The sequence below is a fragment of the Nicotiana tomentosiformis genome, chromosome 5 (assembly GCF_000390325.3).
Source record: "Nicotiana tomentosiformis chromosome 5, ASM39032v3, whole genome shotgun sequence".
In the NCBI taxonomy this organism is placed as follows: Eukaryota; Viridiplantae; Streptophyta; class Magnoliopsida; order Solanales; family Solanaceae; genus Nicotiana; species Nicotiana tomentosiformis.
The window spans coordinates 2,026,029-2,045,072 of NC_090816.1; the positions used below are offsets into that span (position 1 = coordinate 2,026,029).

A 19,044-nucleotide genomic window follows, 5' to 3' on the forward strand; every position below is an offset into this window, starting at 1 on the left:
GGTCATTTTAACTTTTAGAACCCCGTTCCCTAAAATAAAACTTTTCGTAGGTGCTTGTAATGATTAATGACTTGCGGGGATGGTTGGTTCGGGATTTGGAAGTGTTTGGGGTGAAACCAGAGCACTTGTTTCCTTAAGTTGGCCTTAAAGTGCTAAGTTTGACTTCGGTCAATATTTTTGTGAAAATGACCCCGGAATAGAATTTTGATGATTCCAACAGCTCCGTATAGTGATTTTGGACTAAGGAGCGTGTTCGGAATTTTATTTGAAAGTCCGTAGTTAAATTAGGCATGAAATGGCTAAAAACAAGAATTTAAGTTTGGAAGTTTGACCGATGAGTTGACTTTTGGATACCAGAGTCGGAATCCAGTTCCGAAAATTTTCATAGCTCCGTTATGTAATTTATGACTTGTGTGTAAAATTTAAGGTCAATCGGAGTTGATTTTATAGGTTCCGACATTGAATGTAGAAGTTGAAAACTCTTAGTTTCATTAAGCTTGAATTGGGGTAATGATTCATGGTTTTAGCATTGTTTGATGTGATTTAGAGGTTCGACTAAGTTCGTATGATGTTTTAGGACTTGTTGGTATATTTGGTTGAGGTACCGAGGGCCTCAGGTGAGTTTCGGATGGTTAACGGATCAAAAATTTGAGTTAAAAAGCTGCTGCAATTTTTCCTCTTCTGTTGGACAGTCTGGGCTGTGATCGAGCCCAGATATCGAGCCAGATATCGAGCCCAGGTATCGAGCCCAGATATCGAGCCCAGGTATCGAGCTCGGGGTTGACGAGGTACAGGCTCGAGCTAGTGTATCGAAGGTCCAACTTGAGGGCCATGATCGAAGGTCCAGCTCGAGGGCCATGATCGAAGGCAAGGCTCGAGGGCCAGGATCGAGACCCAAGATCGAGGGTCACAATCGAAGGCTCAAGCTCGATGCCATGATTGAGGCTATGATCGAAGGCCCAACCTCGATGCCCTGATCGAGGCCATGACCGAGGTCCAGGCTCGAGCCTGTAATCGAAGCCGCGATCGAGGCCTAGTTCGAGGACCAGCTCTGAAGGCTGCTGGGCAGTTTATAAAAAGAGGGCATTCGTCCCATTTGTCATTTTTGACGAACATGAGCTTGAGCAGAGACGACTTTTGGCAGATTTTCAAGGAAAAATTATTAGGGTAAGTGATTCTAACTCGGATTTGGTCTATATATACAAGTATATCATTGTTTTCACAATTTAATTAGTGTTTTGAGATTGAAATTCGAAAAAGTTTAGAAATCTCATAGAAACAAAATTTTGAGATTTCGGTATCGATTCGAAGTCGGATTTGAGTGAAACTGGTATATTTGGACTCGTAATTGAATGGGTTGTCGGATTTCTTTTACCGGATTCCGAGATGTGGGCCCCGCGGGAGAATTTTTAATTAATTTCGGGATCTTTTCTTAAAAATATAATATTTTCTTATAGAATTGATTCCTATAATATTTAGTGATTGTATCGAATTATTTTGGTTAGATTCGAGCCAGACGGAGTTGGATAATCGTGAAAAAGGCCTTATAGTGGATTAAATTGGAGCAAGACGAGGTAAGTCTCCTGTCAAATCTTGTGAGGGGGAAATTACCTCATAGGTGATTAAAATTAAATAATTATTGCTAATTGTGGGGGGCTACGTATGCACGCGGTGACGAGAGTCCGTACGTAGCTACTATTAATACTAAAGTCCGGGTAGTTTAGGACTCAAAGCATGCCTTACTTGTTGAAATTATATTCTTTGATTTATTTATATTAATTGATATCTATATGAATATATTGTGAATTGTTAGATAAATATATTAAAGGATGGAAATCTCATAGGCTTGATTGTTTGTTTAAATCAATTAATTGTTAAAAAAAATTGTTCTCTTCCCGAATTTAACTTATAATAAATATACTCTCCTTCCGGAGGCACATAAGAAAATGTCCTCCTTTCTTGTGGAGCGGGCCGAACGCCTCAGCAGGATAGATGCATCTATGGATCGCACCGCACGTCCCTCGGCAGTGTACACGGCACTCTGGATCGGGCCGTACGTCCTCGGCAGAAATCGTGCTTAATAATAATAATTACACTATACTTTAATAATTTATTTCAGCTTGTGAAGCTAATTAATAAATTGAAAAATCCTTGGAATTTAATGAATTATTATTCTTGCTTGTTTAGGAATTAATTGTTACTCCTGTAAATGAGATTTAATTGATAAATTGGAATTTATTTGAATTGAAGGAATTTAATTAATATATTGAGAATTGTTACATTTGAAGAAATTTGATTATTTCCGCTGATTGAGAATCATTTAATCGAGTTATTTCTTTTATAAAGGCTCAACACATGGTTGAGAAGGGTTGTTTGGCTTATCTAGCCTATGTTTGGGATACTACTGCAGAGACTCCAGCTATTGATTCAATGCCTGTAGTTCAGTTTTTCCTCGATGTATTTCCGTCAGATCTTCCAGGTATGCCACCTGATCGTGATATTGATTTCTGTATTGACTTGGCTTCAGATACCCAGCCTATATCTATCCCACCGTATCACATGGCTCCGAAAGAATTGAAAGAATTAAAAGAACAGCTTGAAGAGTTACTAGCCAAAGGGTTTATCAGACCGAGTGTATCGCCTTGGGGTGCACCAGTATTATTTGTGAAAAAGAAGGATGGAACATGCGGATGTGTATTGATTATCGCCAATTGAACAAAGTCACTATTAAGAACAAGTACCCATTGCCGCGTATTGCACGTTGTTTACGTACTCATACTACACTTGCTGTACTTTTTGTGCAGGATCTGAGACAGGTACTAGTGGAGAACCTATCATCACATACCTACGTCATCCCGAGGCATAGTGGTGAGCTGCCTTTCTGAGCCGTTCTGCAGCTACCAGTGTCTCTTCTGATATTTATATTCTGTCCATTTCATTTCAGACAGTATTTGGAGTTTTGTAAAATCTACTAGATGCTCATGCACTTGTGACACCGGGTCTTGGCACACACATTGGTAGAAATTGGTATTTTATTATTTTCTTGGAATAAAAGTTTAACCAATGTATGTTTGACTTATTAGTTGGCTTGCCTAGCTGTAGTGTTGGGCGCCATCACGACCTATAGGTGAAATTGGGTCGTGACAACATGGTATCAGAGCACTAGGTTCACGTAAGTCTCACAAGTTATGAGCAGACCTAATAGAGTCTTGCGGATCGGTACAGAGACGTCTGTACTTATCTTCGAGAGGCTATATGGTGTTAGGAAACTACCTTTCTTCATATTCCATCGTGCAATTGATGTAGTACTAAATATCCTTCTCTTATTCTCTCATAGATGGTGAGAACACGCTCTAATGAGATTCCAGACCAGGGAAGAGCTACTCCCCCAGTTGCTAGAGGCCGAGGGAGGGTTCCAGGCCGTGGTAGAGGGCGAGGACGTCCCAGGACTGTTCCAGTTATGCCGCCAGTGAATCCAGCAGAAAATCCCATTATTGAGGAGCGGGGTGAGGTGCATGTGGCAGAGCCAGCTCCGGTGGACTTCACATCTGCACCGGAATTTCGGATGTTATGGGTCGTATGTTGCGATTCACGGACAATATGACTTAGGCCGGTTTATTTCCGGCAGACCCAGCCACATCTCAGGCGGGCAGGGGAGCACAGACCCCTACCGCGCAGGCTCATGGACAGGCAGCTGCTGTATATATCAGACCCAGGGTACACTACCCGTGGGTGGAGTCCAGCCAGTGGCAGCAGCTACACCTGAGCCCAGGCCAGCTGTAGCCGCCGATCCTCAGAAACTATTGGACAGATGGACTAGACTACATCCTCCTACCTTCGGGGGTGAGCGACATGAGGATCCACAGGATTTCATTGATTGTTGCAAGAATAGACTGTACAACATGAGAATATTAGAATCCCATGGGGTTGATTTCGCTACTTTTCAGCTAGAGGGTAGAGCCCGTAGATGGTGGCAGTCTTATGCTCTTGGCAGACCAGCAGATTCTCCTCCCATGACTTGGGACAGGTTCACCCGAATCTTCTTGGACAGGTATATTCCACCCTCCCAGAGGGAAGAGTTACGGTTTCAGTTTGAGCAGCTCCAGCAGGGTCAGATATCAGTGACTGATTATGAGGTGAGGTTTTCTGAATTACCTCGCCATGCACTAATGATACTCCCTACTGAGGCAGAGAGAGTGCGAAGGTTTGTAGCCGGTTTACATACTGGTATTCAGGCCACTATGGCTCGAGAGGTTGAGATGGGTACGTCTTATGAGCGAGTTGTGGAGATAGCCTGGAGGATTGAGGGTGTACGTCAGCGAAGCCGAGAGCAGATTATGAGAGATAAACGGTTCAGGTACTCTGGAGAGTTCAGAGGTGCTCCGTCCGGGGGCAGAAGTCAGTTCGTGAGGGGACAGTACAACAGACCCCCATATCCAGCACCACCACCTCCTCGAGGTGCTCTAGTGCGGCCTTATCTCAGTGCTATCCCAGACAGTTCTTACCGCCCACCAGCTATTCAGGGTCCTCCCAGTGGGTATTTGTGAACACCTAATTTTTGACCGCACCCAAATTCTATACTATTTTAGTGTAAATATTTCTTTTAGGTCTAATTTTAATATTTTAAACTTTTATCTTACTTTTAATAGGTTTTACTAAAAAGAAAACTACAAAATATAACCACATTCTTAGAGTTTAAATTTTATTTCTAAAATAAAAAAAATAAAAAAAATAAAAATTCAAATATATATATATATATTTGGTTTCTATTTTAATAAGTAAGCTATGGAATTTTTCTTAGTATTATTTAAAGTACATGTAAATATTTAGTTTTTCTATATTGTAAGAAATGTTGGTTAATCTTTATAATTTAATTTATCTTTTAAAATAAAAGACAAAAAAAGTAAACTAAATAAAACAAACGTAAAAATCTGATTTAATAAAGATAAACAATCCCATAATCCTCATTTTAGTCTAACTAATCCCATGATCTACTCTCACCCTACACCCCCACCTTGCACGTCTCTCCCTCACTTTACACTAGCACACACAATCATGCCTCACGATTTCTCCACGTCCCCTTTCTTCTTTTCCATCAATACAAACATTCTATATATATAGCTCAAACACAAACTAGAAAAAGGGAGAGGCAATATTTTGAAAAGGAGAAAATTTTGAAACAGAAGGAAAAATAACGTTGAAAAGAGAAAATAAAACACTTCAAAAAAGAAGGAAAAAAGTAACGGAGAGTGAGAGAAAGAATCAGTTCTCTTATAGGAAAAATTTACGTGGAGAAAAAGTTTGGTTAAGTTATTCAGTTCAAAGCCGGAATTCGAGATTTCGTTCGCGGTTCTAGAAAGTTAGCGTTGCTAGCTTTGGAAATCAGTAGATTAGCCGTTGTGTTCTTATTCTGTGATCTTCGCAAAAGGTGACATTTAATTCTTTCTTATCAATTAAAAGTGATAATGAGTTGAAGCATGATATGTTTTTTCTTGTACTGTATATCTACAATCTTAAAGGATCATGAATTGGAGATATGGGTAAAGAATGGTATTTCAGTTTTCATGGAGTTAAAGCATTATGTGATTTTTCTTCGGTTTTCTAAACTTAGCCTTAGAATAGTTTAACAAGTGCAAAAGTTTTCATTAATGAAAGGGGAGGGAGTCAACATGGTTAATTTTAAATACTACTTCATATTGAACTGTGGTGAACTAATTTTTATAATATTAGGATAGGTACTTTATCTAGGTATTTCTTTAAGAAGTTGAACAAGTATTGTATGTCTTGAAATAATATTAGTTTTTTTTTCTTTTTTTTTTTTAGTTTTAAAGATTTGAATTAATTTGGGTTAATAGTTCTTTTTCTATATAAATACATAATTTTATGTTCATTATGCGCCAAAAGGATTAATACATGAGGGACAGATTAGCTAATGTGCCAAAAGGATTAATACATGAGGGACATATTAGTTAAACTTTGGCATGTCTTCTTAAGGTGACTTTGGATCATTATTCTTCATACTTCGTTTATTTAGTGATCAATTTTTATGCTTGTTGCATTTTTTCATATGTTAAATCCTAAAAGAATTCATTGCTAGCTGTTGCTAAGACATTAATGTCCTAGTAGGGATCATATTTCACAAGTAAGTAGAAATATATGAAAAGAATTTTCTTTAGTGTTAGATGAAGTTTCAATTTTCAGTGGGATATTTACATTACCGTAGCTAGAATTGTTCATTGGTTTCCCACTATGAAACTGTTCCTTCTAATTTTAAAGCATGTATTAGTCCCATAATTTTGGCCTAAGAATAATTTTGATGCATTGTAATTTGTCCTTGTATTAAATAAAAGGCTTTTTCTTAGATATATTTATCCAGTCATTAGTCCATCACATGAATTTAATGGTTCTTTTCTTAGGTCGTGTAATCCGTCTCACATAGAAGAGGTTCGGGGATGTTTTCATAATTTGGGTTTACATAGAAGTTTAGGTCTGCCGATTTAAAAAATAAATATTTGTGAAGTCCATATATAGGTTGCGAATTAATTCAAAACCGTTGAAAAAAAAGTGGTAAAAGAAATTGTGAGCGAGCGAGCGAGCGAGATGAGTTAGGAACTAATTCAAGACTCGTTGTAATAAATAAAATATTAATATATAAATAAATATCTCAGATCTAAAAAGATAAATAAATAAAATACTCTAAATACGCTAGTATGCTTAGGGCACGTGTTAATCAATTGATTATCGTGATTATGTACACGTCCGCGTGACATAGTTATGATTTGCCAAATTAAAGGCAAAGTATGCGTTCTCGCGACTTTGACAAAATGATCTTAAAAATAATAAAGTGTTATTAATTGTGTATACATACGCGTGACATGATTCTTGACACACCAAACAAAACGAATACACGTACGCGTGATTCGTTTCAAGATAATTCAATAATTATGAATAATAAAGCAATTAAAAGCGGTAAAAAGGTAAATGTACATAGGTTCTAAAATGAGTAATTAAATAATTTAATTAAGTCAGGTATGATTAAAGCGACCGTGCTAAAACCACGGAATCCGAGAGTGTCTCACACCTTCTCTCGGGTTAACAGAACTCCTTACCCGGTCTTCTGTGTTCGCGGACCGTAATTCGGAGTCAAAACTTCCTTGATTTGGGGTTTCAAATAAACCGGTGACTTGGGACACCAGAAATTATCCCAAGTGGCGACTCTGATTAAATAAATAATCTCATTTCGAATAATGTCACTTAAATTGGAAAAACTCCTTTCTTTCTTATCCCACGAGAAAAAGGGAGGTGTGACAGCTTTGGCGACTCTGCTGGGGACAAGAACCCAGAACTTCTGGTTCGGGGTTCAAAATTCGAGCTTATAAGATGATTTATACTTGGCTTTATTGATTTGATGTTATTAATGTATTTTTGGGTCTAATGTGCTAATTGACGCTTATTTACCGCTTTGATATTATTTGAACTGTATTAAATTATCTTCTTACGCCTCCCTTCTGAGTCTTCTAAATTTATGGTGCACACGTGCGCGTGGCCCACTTTTCTGTTAGAAGTCATACCAATTAGAACGAGGCTGGTTCAGTAACTAGGCCGGATAGACTTTCGTGCTCCCGGTACGTTACCCCCACCTCGGCTTGAGTTGTCCGCTTGGGTAAGCCAGGTCTAAAACACTCCCCTTAGGATTTAAACCTAGAATAACATAGCCTCAGGCCGGATCCCTAGTAGGAACGTTTATTTGCATCATGTGCATTTGACCTTGGGGACTCAACACAGGGGTTGGGTCCATCTAGGACAGGTGTACCCGAAATTACAAGACCATCCCGATGCATCTTATGTGCTACTTGTGCATTATGTTTGATTTGGTTTGTGCATGTTGACCGAATTTTAAAATAAAATAAAAATATAAAAATATTGAGGGAAAACCAGAAAGAAGAAAATATGAGGGAGAAAATTTATCCGATTTTCGAAAATCTCAGTATTTACCCAAAAAAAAAAACCTGAATTTTTTTTTTATTTTAAAAAGTGTCATCCTATTCCTGAAATATTTACGAACTACGCGGGTTTGATTCTCACCGAATGTGAGATACGTAGGCAACCTTCATAGGGTTCGGCCCCATTTTTATAAAATAACAAAAAAAAAGAAAAAGAAATGTGTCTAGTATTTTTTTTTATTAAAAAAATAAATAAGCAGACCCAGCTTCGGTTAATCCCAAATCATTCCTGTTAGAATAGCCTTAGAACATCTTCAAAATTGTTGAAGGGCTGTTCTCGCAAGAACGGACGTGTCTGTCAATTGGGAATCACTTTTACCATAATGCCCTTCCCCCGGCCCTAAAGCTATCCTTGAAAGTAAGAAGGGGCCATAGTTGCAAAAATAGCCACCCTTTCTTCGGTCACAATTGCAAAAATAGCCCCCATTTTCGTTGATTTTTCTTAAAATTGAGTTATTTACAAAAGATTGTTTACAAAATGAGTGCATTGGTTTTGTCTCTTGAGACTAGTGTCAACCCTAACCTTAATCACCCACAGGTACAAAATGAGCCCTGTCCAGAACACACCGTTCACAGTTGTAGACGAGGCTCCACTTCAGCTTCAGATGTGGTGGTATGATTTAGGAGAAGATGGTCAAAAATGGGTCACCAAGCACTTGGGAGCCCTCACAGATATTATGAAAATTAAACCACGGGACGATTTGATTGAGGCACTAGTGACTTTTTGGGACCCTGTTCACAATGTTTTTCGCTTCTCCGATTTTGAGCTAACTCCCACTTTAGAAGAGATAGCTGGATATTCCGGGTTTGGCAGGGATTTGAGAAACCAGGAGCTCATATTCCCGAGGGCTCTTTCTGTATACCGATTCTTCGATCTTCTGAACATCAGTAAGCAAATTAGAAAGACCAACATAGTCGAAGGGTGTTGTTCTTTCTACTTCCTGTACTCTAGGTTTGGGCAGCCAAATGGGTTTGAAATGCATGAAAAGGGCCTTAACAACAAGCAGAACAAAGACACATGGCATATTCATCGTCGCTTCGCCTTCATAATGGCGTTTCTGGGAATTATGGTCTTCCCAAACAAGGAGCGGACAATTGATACCCGCATAGCCAGGGTTGTACAGGTCCTCACTACCAAAGAACATCACACTCTTGCCCCGATCATTCTATCAGACATTTATCGGGCGTTAACTTTGTGCAAGTCTGGGGCAAAATTCTTCGAAGGGTGCAATATTTTGTTACAAATGTGGTTGATTGAGCATCTCCGACATCACCCCAAGTTCATGAGCTATGGTCCGAGCAAGGACAATTTCATTGATAGTTACGAAGAAAGAGTAAAAGATTACAACTCTCCAGAAGGGGTGGAAGCCTGGATATCCCACCTAAGATCTTTAAATGCAAGTCAAATTGAGTGGACTTTGGGATGGCTCCCGCTAAGAGAGGTGATACACATGTCTGCCCTAAAAAGTCATTTGTTGTTGTTGGGTTTGAGAAGTGTCCAGCCGTATGCGCCACACAGAGTTCTAAGACAGCTAGGAAGGTACCAAGTAGTACCTAAAGATGAAGATTTGAGTGTGCAAGTTATTGAGCTACACCCCGAAGCCCCACTCCCCGAAGCTTTAATCCAGCAAATTTGGAATGGTTGTCGCTACTTGAAAGATGATACTCAGGTGCCAGATCCTGCGAGAGGTGAGGTAGATCCGGGTAATGCTATATGGTTTGGGAAGAGGTATCGCATGGATGATGTGCCAGAGCCCAAAAGGCCCACAAAAAGACCGCATGTTCAAGCCTTCGATGATAAAATCCAAGAACGGTTGGCCTGGGGTGAACGGGAAAAGGGATACAAAACAACTATTCAAGCCTTAGAAGAAAGGCTGAGAAACCTCAATTTTGAGAAAGACTTGCAAGAACAAGAAGCCGAAGGGGAAAAGAAGAGTCTGATCCACAAAAATAAAGCCCTTCGTGCTCAACTTCAACAGATGAAGAAAGCCTCTGAAGTGCCAGTGAGAAGTTGGAAAGACCAGAGAACCATTGCCAATCTGATGGAAAAGGTGCAAGATTATGATTCCCTCTTGGCAAAGACTGAAAAGGCGTTGGACAAAGCCAAGGAAAAGATCGTACAGCTAAATGAGAAGGCCGAATCAAGTAAGGATCGCCAAGTAACAAAATTTGAAGAAGAGAGGGCTCAATTCGAGAGAGAGAAGGCCCATTGGGTACGTTCAGAAGCTCAGCTCCATGCACAGTTGGAAGAAATGAGAAGGTACAATAGAGAATACCAGCATGCAAATTTTAATAGGGAGATGGCTCAGGCGAGACTCGAGCAGGCTAGACTTCGGGCTCAGTTGGAGTCAGCCTTAGATCGTGAGGGCCACATAAGGGAGATAGCCACCACTCGCCAGCAGCATTTACAAGATCGAGACTAGAATTTCCAGTACTTCAAAGAGCAAGTTCATAATTTGGCTGTTTATACCGCTCAAAGTTATGTGAACTGCCAAGGGATGGATTATGAGAAGTTTTTGGAACATGCACCTACTTTTGCCCATCATCTTGCAGCAGAGTTAGAAAGGATGTACCGTACATTAGGGGGTCAACCAGGGAAAGCCCCACCATGAGCAGATGTTCCAGTGTTTGAAAGCCAGAAGATTGTGGAGTTAAATTATAGTCGTAGTTGTTAGAACTTTTTATGTAGTAGTTATGTTTTAGTTTGAGTCATTGTTGAATCTTTAAAATCGCTGTCTTTTAGTCTTGTCAGAGTCTGGTAAGTTATTTTCAATGTAATGTCCTTTCTATTATTGTATTATTTCGTTTTGTTAAAAAAAAAAACTACTATTATTGTTTTCCCCTGAACTACATAATGGTCTGATTCATGCGGCGTCATGATACGTAGGCAATCCTCATCGGATGCGATCATAACCATAATTAATCTAAAAAAATGATAAAAAACCCGTTAAATTCAAGATGAAAATAAACCAATAAGCCGGGATGAAACATAAAGCCTTCCAAGATCATTTTAGAAATGAAAATGGCATTAGGTGCATAACATATAATGTGTGATTAATATCTGCAAAATGCCTAACTCTAACATGTTTGTTGTTTGTCATTTTTTTAAAAGATAAAGTAAAACAGAGGTGGTTGGTTTATGGTTTAAACTGGCGACTCACCCTTACAACACGAGATCAAAAGGAAAAAGTAGAATGGCAAACAACAGTGAGAATGAGTCAGATAATGATGATGTCCATGGACAATTGGTTGAACAAGGTTCAGGACTGGTTGAAGAAGTAAGAGTGTTGAAGCAACAATTGGCAAAGATGTACCAAGCCTGGGTGAATGGACAAGCACCGCCCTCACTACCCATAGGGCTTTTGGATAATCTTCATAATATGTCAGTTGCCACTCAAGTGCCTATCTCCATAACAAGTAACCCATTGTACCAACCTAGATTCAGTCCGAGCATTAACTTTCCCACTATCCCCAGTACCTCCATTCCACGTCCTCCAATCACACCTCTCAGAAATGACCCACCTACTATACCCATTGTCCATACTTTCACTGTCCCTCAACCGGCTCTTGCTCAAAAGTCCAATAATGATCCACCATTGGATGTTCATGATGCCCAACATTACTCTCCAGAACTGACTTTAAAGGTTCCAGATTCATACAAGCACACTCCTCATAACGTGTTCCCAATTGAGATCGAAAATCCCAAAAAGAATATGGAACAAGAGGAAATGACCAGAAAAATGAAGAGCTTGGAACAAACCATGAGAAACATACAGGGTTTGGGGGGCCACAAGAGTGTTTCGTTTAACGATCTATGCATGTTTCCATGTTCATTTGCCACCCGGCTTCAAGACCCCCAAGTTTGACAAGTATGATGGGCATGGTGATCCCGTTGCCCATTTGAAGAGGTATTGTAACCAACTAAGGGGAGTGGGAGGCAAAGAAGAATTGCTCATGGCTTATTTTGGGGAAAGTTTGACAGGAATTGCTTCAGAGTGGTTCATAGATCAAGACATCTCTCACTGGTACGTTTGGAATGACATGGCTCAAGATTTTGTCCAACAGTTTCAGTACAATATTGATATAGTGCCAGACCGCTCCTCTCTCGTCAACATAAAGAAGAAACCAACAGAAAGCTTCAGAGAATATGCAATCAAGTGGAGAGAGCAAGCTGCTAGGGTCAAACCACCAATGAAAGAGGCAGAAATGATTGACTATTTTCTCCAAGCTCAGGATCCTGATTACCTCCATTACATGTTGGCCGCCATCGGTAAACCTTTTGCTGAGGCGATTAAGATTGGTGAAATAGTTGAGAATGGCATGAAGTCAGGCAAAATTGTGAGTCAGGCAGCCCTTAAGGCAACCACACAAGCAATTCAAAGCGGGTCAGGCAATTTCGGAAATCGAAAAAAGAAGGAGGAAGGATCCATGATGGCATCTGGGTTTGGAGGAGTTCAAAGAGGAATAACTCCTTCTTACGTGCAATTCCAACAAGGACTATCCAATTCTCTTCAACATTATTATCCGCCTCAAGGTCCCCGATACTCAGTTCCCCTGCAACAATACACAGTGTTTAATGCTCAGGCTTGTGCTAGGCCTCCCAATCACCAACAATGGCGGGCACCGATTCCACAAGGCTCCCGTCAACTCCGGCCGAATTTTCAGGCACCATATAATCCTCGTCCCCGACAAGAATATGTGAGAGAACAGGAGCCAAAGAAAGAGTTCACCCCAATTGGAGAATCGTATACAAGCCTATTTCGAAAGTTGATGCAGTTGAAGTTGATTGAACCTATTATGCCGCGCTATGTGAACCCAAATTCAAAAGGTTTTGACTCAAATGCAAAATGTGAGTATCACTCTAACACCCAAGGGCATAGTACTGAAAACTGTTGGACATTAAAGAAAGCCATTGAAAATTTGATTGAAGCAAAGGCAATTGTGGTAACAAACAATGAGGATACTCCTAATATCACAAACAATCCGCTCCCAACTCATGATAATACACATTTTATTGGGATGATTTGTGATGATCGGGATTATAAGCAGTCTGGCAAGACAGAGATGGTTGTTAGAACCATAGGGTCAGAACCAAAAGTGATAGTGAGCCCGCCGCAATTGGCACCATTGATGGTGAGAGGTACTAATTCTAGTTTGAACTTGGCATGTTCTGAAAAAACGATTCTCTATGTTCCTGGAAGCACAAAAAAGGTTGAGGTTCAATTGTGTAGGCCAAAACTTTACATCCCCGGGGGCATTCAAAAGATCATTCCGAATAATGGTTTGAGGAATATAACAGAGCCAGTCGTGATCCGACCTGTTGCCCAACTCATAGTGACAAACACAAAAGCTATTCCCTGGAATTATAACAAGACTGTCATGACATACAAAGGAAAAGAGATAGTTGAAGAAACAGGTGAAATGGGGGGCTTGACCCGCTCTGGAAGGTGTTATTCACCAGAGGAATTGAGAAAAGCTAAGCAAGCCAGAGAAGATCATTTGCCAGTGAAAGAACTCGTTGCAGAAAAATAAGCAGAGGAATTCCTTAAGAAGATGAAATTACAAGACTACTCAATTATTGACCAACTAAGGAAAACTCCTGCTCAGATATCTTTGTTATCTCTGCTTTTGCATTCAGAAGAGCATCGTCGTGTGTTGATCAAAACTTTGAACGAGGCATATGTCTCAAAAGACAATGGTGAATCAGCTAGAAAAAATGGCTGAAAGATTCTTTGAAGTAAATAGAATTACTTTCAGCGATGATGATTTGCCTGAGGAAGGGGCTGGCCACAATAGAGCTTTGCATATTATGGTCAAATGTGAAGGGCACTACGTAAAAGGAGTCATGATTGACGGAGGCTCAAGTGTAGATGTGTGTCCTCTTTCTACTCTACAACAGCTGAACATCGACACTAACAGAATTCGAACCAGTAATGTCAGCATCAGAGCTTTTGATGGTTCAAAAAGAGACACTATTGGGGAAATCGAACTCACCATGACAATCGGCCCGATTGATTTTAACATTGTCTTTCAAGTGTTAGATATGGAAACTTCCTATAATTTTCTTTTGGGAAGGTCGTGGATCCATATGGCCAGAGCTGTACCATCCACCCTACATCAAATGGTCAAATTTGAGTGTGACGGGCAAGAAATTATTGTTCATGGGGAGGACGACTCATCCGTCTATAAAGACCCGTCCATTCCATATATCGAGGCCAAGGAAGGATGTGAATCTATCATATATCAAACATTTGAGGTGGTTGAGGTGGACCAAGTGGAAGAAGGAAAACCAATTCTGCATCCTCGTCTTTCAGCCACATCTATGATGGTAGCTTTGCTGATGTTGAGGAACGGCTATGAACTAGGAAAAGGATTGGGATCCTCTCTACAAGGAATTGTGAACCCTATTGCTCCATTTTCGAAGAAAAATACCTTTGGCTTGGGCTTTAAACCAACATCAGCTGACATAGACAGAGCCAAGGCCCGCAAAAAGAATGGTTGGAATCTGTCCAAACCAATCCCTCACATTGCCTACTCTTTTGTCAAGCCACAATTTGAAGAAGTCCAAAATCCTTCTACTCAGGATGACATTGACGGAGTTTGCCAGGGTCTCAAGGAGATGTTCTATGAGATCAATATGGTTCAAGTTGGGGAGGGCCCTAGCCGTGCAAGTGTTCAACTGATTGGTCCAGATACTTCACTCAGCAACTGGGAAGCAACTCCTCTTCCCATCAGGAAGGAGTCTGGGTAGACTGTTTTGTTGTTTTTTCTGTATTTGGATTATTTTAAGGGTTGTAATCCAGATATTTTAGTTTAATTGCTTTGTTGTGATGTTAACCCTTCTATCCTTTCAAATTCAATGAAATGAAGTTCCATTTTCGTAGTAAAATTCTATCTTTTTATTTCCCTAATTTTTGTTAATTTCTTATCATTTTCAGTTTCGATAATGCTAGCTTTAAATACATGACATGCACGCGGAATTCATGCCCAGATCTTAAAAAGCTGTTTAATCTCGAAATAATGAATCAAGAAGTTGAGTATGACGAAGATGAGGCTTTTAGAGAAATAAAAATGGAATTGGATCAATTTGAGAATAAGCCTAAGCCTAACTTAAATGAAACTGAGGCAATTAACCTGGGAAGTCCTGAAGAAACTAGAGAAACAAAAATAAGCATTCATACTGAACAAAAGACGAGAGATGCCATAATTCAAGTTTTGTTTGAGTATAGAGATGTATTTTCTTGGTCGTATGATGACATGCCGGGTTTGAGTGCCGATTTAGTGGTCCATAAGCTTCCCACATATCCTAATTTTCCACCAATCCAGCAAAAACAAAGGAAGTTTAAGACAGACATGAGTGATAAGATTAAAGAAGAAATCACGAAGCAACTAAGTGCAAATATGATCAGGGTCGTCAGATACACTACATGGTTAGCAAATGTTGTGCCAGTGCCAAAGAAGGATGGGAAAATCAGAGTTTGTGTTGACTATAGGGATTTAAACAAAGCAAGTCCAAAGGACAACTTTCCCTTACCCAACATTCATATCCTTGTTGATAATTGTGCTAAACATGAGATCCAATCTTCTGTGGATTGTTATGCCGGATATCACCAAATTCTGATGGATGAAGAAGATGCAAAAAAGACCGCCTTCACAACTCCATGGGGAACTTATTGTTATAGGGTCATGCCATTCGGTTTGAAGAATGCAGGGGCAACTTACATGAGAGCCATGACTACCATGTTCCATGACATGATGCACAAAAAGATTGAAGTGTATGTTGATGATGTGATCATTAAGTCGAGAACACAAGCTGACCATGTGCAAGACTTGAAAAAGTTCTTTGAAAGGCTATGAAGGTATAATCTCAAACTCAATCCAGCCAAATGTGCATTTGGAGTTCCTTCTGGGTAGCTTTTGGGTTTTATAGTTAGTCGAAGAGGCATTGAGTTAGATCTCTCCAAGATAAAGACCATTCGAGAGCTGCCTCCCCCGAAGAACAAAACAGAAGTCATGAGTTTACTCGGGAGGTTGAATTACATCAGCAGGTTCATCGCGCAGCTTACAACCACATGTGAGCCTATTTTTAAGTTGTTGAAAAAGAACGCCGCTATCAAGTGGACAGATGAGTGCCAAGAAGCTTTTGATAAGATCAAGGAATATTTGTCAAATCCCCCTATTTTGGTCCCGCCGGAACCTGGTAGGCCTCTGTTTTAATATCTGTCAGTAATGGATAGTTCCTTTGGTTGTGTTCTGGGTCAACATGATGTCACAGGCAAAAGAGAACAAGCAATATATTATTTGAGCAAAAAGTTCACCACTTATAAGGCCAAATACACTCTTTTGGAAAGAACATGTTGCGCTTTAACCTGGGTCGCCCAGAAGCTTAGGCCTTATCTTTTGGCCTATACAACTTATCTCATATCCCGAATGGATCCCCTGAAGTACATCTTTCAGAAGCCGATGACAACTGGCAAATTAGCAAAATGGCAAATCTTGCTCACAGAGTTTGATATTGTTTATGTCACTCGTACTGCCATGAAGGCACAAGCTTTGGCTGATCATCTGGCAGAAAACCCGGTTGATGATGAGTATGAGTCTTTGAACACATATTTCCCAGATGAAGAGGTTAATTTAGTTGAATAAGTAGTCCAAGATGATAGTCAAATTTGGAAACTATACTTTGATGGGGCTGTCAACATCAAAGGCGTAGGGATTGGGACAATTCTGGTATCACCTACTGGGAAACATTACCCTGCCACTGCGCGACTTCATTTTTTCTGTACAAACAACACAGCAGAATATGAAGCTTGCATCATGGGTCTGAACATGGCAATAAACCTAAATGTGCATGAATTGTTGGTGATGGGAGATTCAGATTTGCTTATTCGGCAGGCTCAAGGTGATTGGGAGACTCGAGACATCAAGCTCATTCCATATAGACAATGTGTGGAGGATCTTAGCAAAAGGTTCAAGTCCATCGAATTCAGGTACATTCCCAGGTTTCACAATGAATTAGCTGATGCCTTGGCCACCCTGGCCTCAATGCTTCCATATCCGGGTAATACTCACATTGACCCATTAGAAATTCAAATTCGGGATCAACATGGTTATTGCAATAACAATTGAAGCAGAACCAGATGGTGAACCATGGTATCGTGATATTAAACAGTTTCTGAAAACAAGAGAATATCCGGAACATGCTAATAGGGATCAAAAGAGAACTGTTAGGCGACTCTCTAATGGTTTCTTTTTGAGTGGGGAAATCCTATACAAAAGAACTCCGGATTTGAATTTGTTGAGATGTGTGGATGCCAAAGAAGCTGAAATAATTATGAATGAGGTGCATTCGGGAGTTTGTGGCCCGCACATGAATGGATATGTTCTAGCAAAGAAAATCCTTCGGGCAGGATATTATTGGCTTACTATGGAACGAGATTGCTTTCGTTTTGTTCGCAAGTGCCACCAGTGTCAGATTCACAGTGATTTGATTCACTCGCCTCCTTCAGAGTTGTATCCTATGTCGGCTCCTTGGCCTTTTGTTGCTTGGGGAATGGATGTCATTGGCCCAATCGAGCCAAAAGCTTCAAATGGGCACAGATTCATCTTGGTTGCAATTGATTACTTCACCAAATGGGTGGAAGCTATTACATTGAAAGCAGTTACCAAGAAAGCAGTAGTAGACTTTGTTCACTCCAACATCATCTGTTATTTCGGTATTCCAAAAATCATTATCACGGATAATGCTGCTAATTTGAATAGTCATCTGATGAAGGAGGTATGTGAACAATTTAATATTGAGCATCGCAATTCTACTCCTTACCGTCCCAAAGCTAATGGAGCTGTTGAATCTGCGAATAAGAACATCAAGAAGATTCTTAGGAAGATGATCCAAGGGTCTAGACAATGGCACGAGAAACTACCTTTTGCTCTTTTGGGATACCGGACAACTGTCCGTACATCAGTTGGCGCAACGCCCTACTTATTGGTTTATGGAACTGAAGCAGTCATACCTGCTGAAATTGAGATTCCCTCTCTCCGAATCATTGTTGAAGCAGGGATTGAGGACACTGAATGGGTGAAGTCCCGATTGGAATAGTTGAATTTGATTGATGAAAAGCATTTGGCGGCAGTTTGTTTTGGTCAGTTATACCAACAAAGAATGGCACGCGCTTACAATAAGAAAGTGCGCCCAAGACAATTCGAGGTAGGACAACTTGTTTTGAAACGTATCTTTCCGCACCAGGAAGAAGCAAAAGGAAAGTTCGCCCCAAATTGGCAAGGTCCTTACCTCGTCAAGAAAGTAATTGTCAAAAGGAGCTCTACACTTGGTAGATATAGAAGGAAAGGTGACTGATATATCCGTCAACGCAGATGCGGTCAAGAGATACTATGTATGACATGGCTATGTTGGGGCATTCTTATATTTAGCATTCTCAGGTTGGGATGACGAAAGGCTATCATTCTCGCTACCCAAACACTGGTCAACCCTAGTTATCCCTTTGAAGCCTTGTTTATATTTCTTTGTTTTCCCCTCTTTTGGAACCAATGTACTTTAAAAAAAAAAAATCATCAAAACAAGTTCATGTTAATTGAACTACGTTCGACCTGATTCCGAAAGGATATGTAGGCAGCCTCACTCTGGGGTTCGGTCATACCAAAACAAAAATCCACATGTCCCCAGTATTCAAATAAACTGGGGCATGGTTTTATTTTATTTTCGATGGTTGTTCCATCAAAATGGGTCCAAAAGTTGTAATTCAGTTGAATATTTCTTTTTACCTTTCCCTGCTAAGACCTTCTGATCAACTTTCGAAAATGCTAAGTCAGTATACTATGGGTGATGCCTCAGTCATTATAAAGAGAGAAAAATAAATGAGAGAGTCTTATTGGTGAAAACTATCACGGGCACTATAAGGCAATGGTGAGTTGAGAGAAAGATAGATGAGAGAGGTCAATTGGTGAAAAGCCACAAAGGGCATCATTGATCGATTTAAGGCTTCGTACATCCCGACACAAGCATGGTCAAGACAAAGAACTC

At 40.1% G+C, this 19,044-nt stretch overlaps 1 protein-coding gene and 1 pseudogene across 1 annotated transcript; both read left to right on the forward strand.

Moving 5' to 3' along the window:
- Window positions 1-8,509: 8,509 nt before the first annotated feature.
- Window positions 8,510-10,426, forward strand: LOC138891721 (uncharacterized). Its single transcript, XM_070175475.1, has one exon. It carries the CDS (start codon window positions 8,549-8,551, stop codon window positions 10,424-10,426), a length of 1,878 nt encoding a protein of 625 aa, XP_070031576.1. The 5' UTR covers window positions 8,510-8,548.
- Window positions 10,427-10,501: 75 nt separating this feature from the next.
- On the forward strand, window positions 10,502-18,785 carry LOC138891722 (uncharacterized; annotated as a pseudogene).
- Window positions 18,786-19,044: the final 259 nt, after the last annotated feature.

Excerpts from the sequence above, each read along its gene's own strand:
- LOC138891721 (XM_070175475.1), top strand. The coding sequence starts at position 8,549 with ATGAGCCCTGTCCAGAACACACCGTTCACAGTTGTAGACGAGGCTCCA.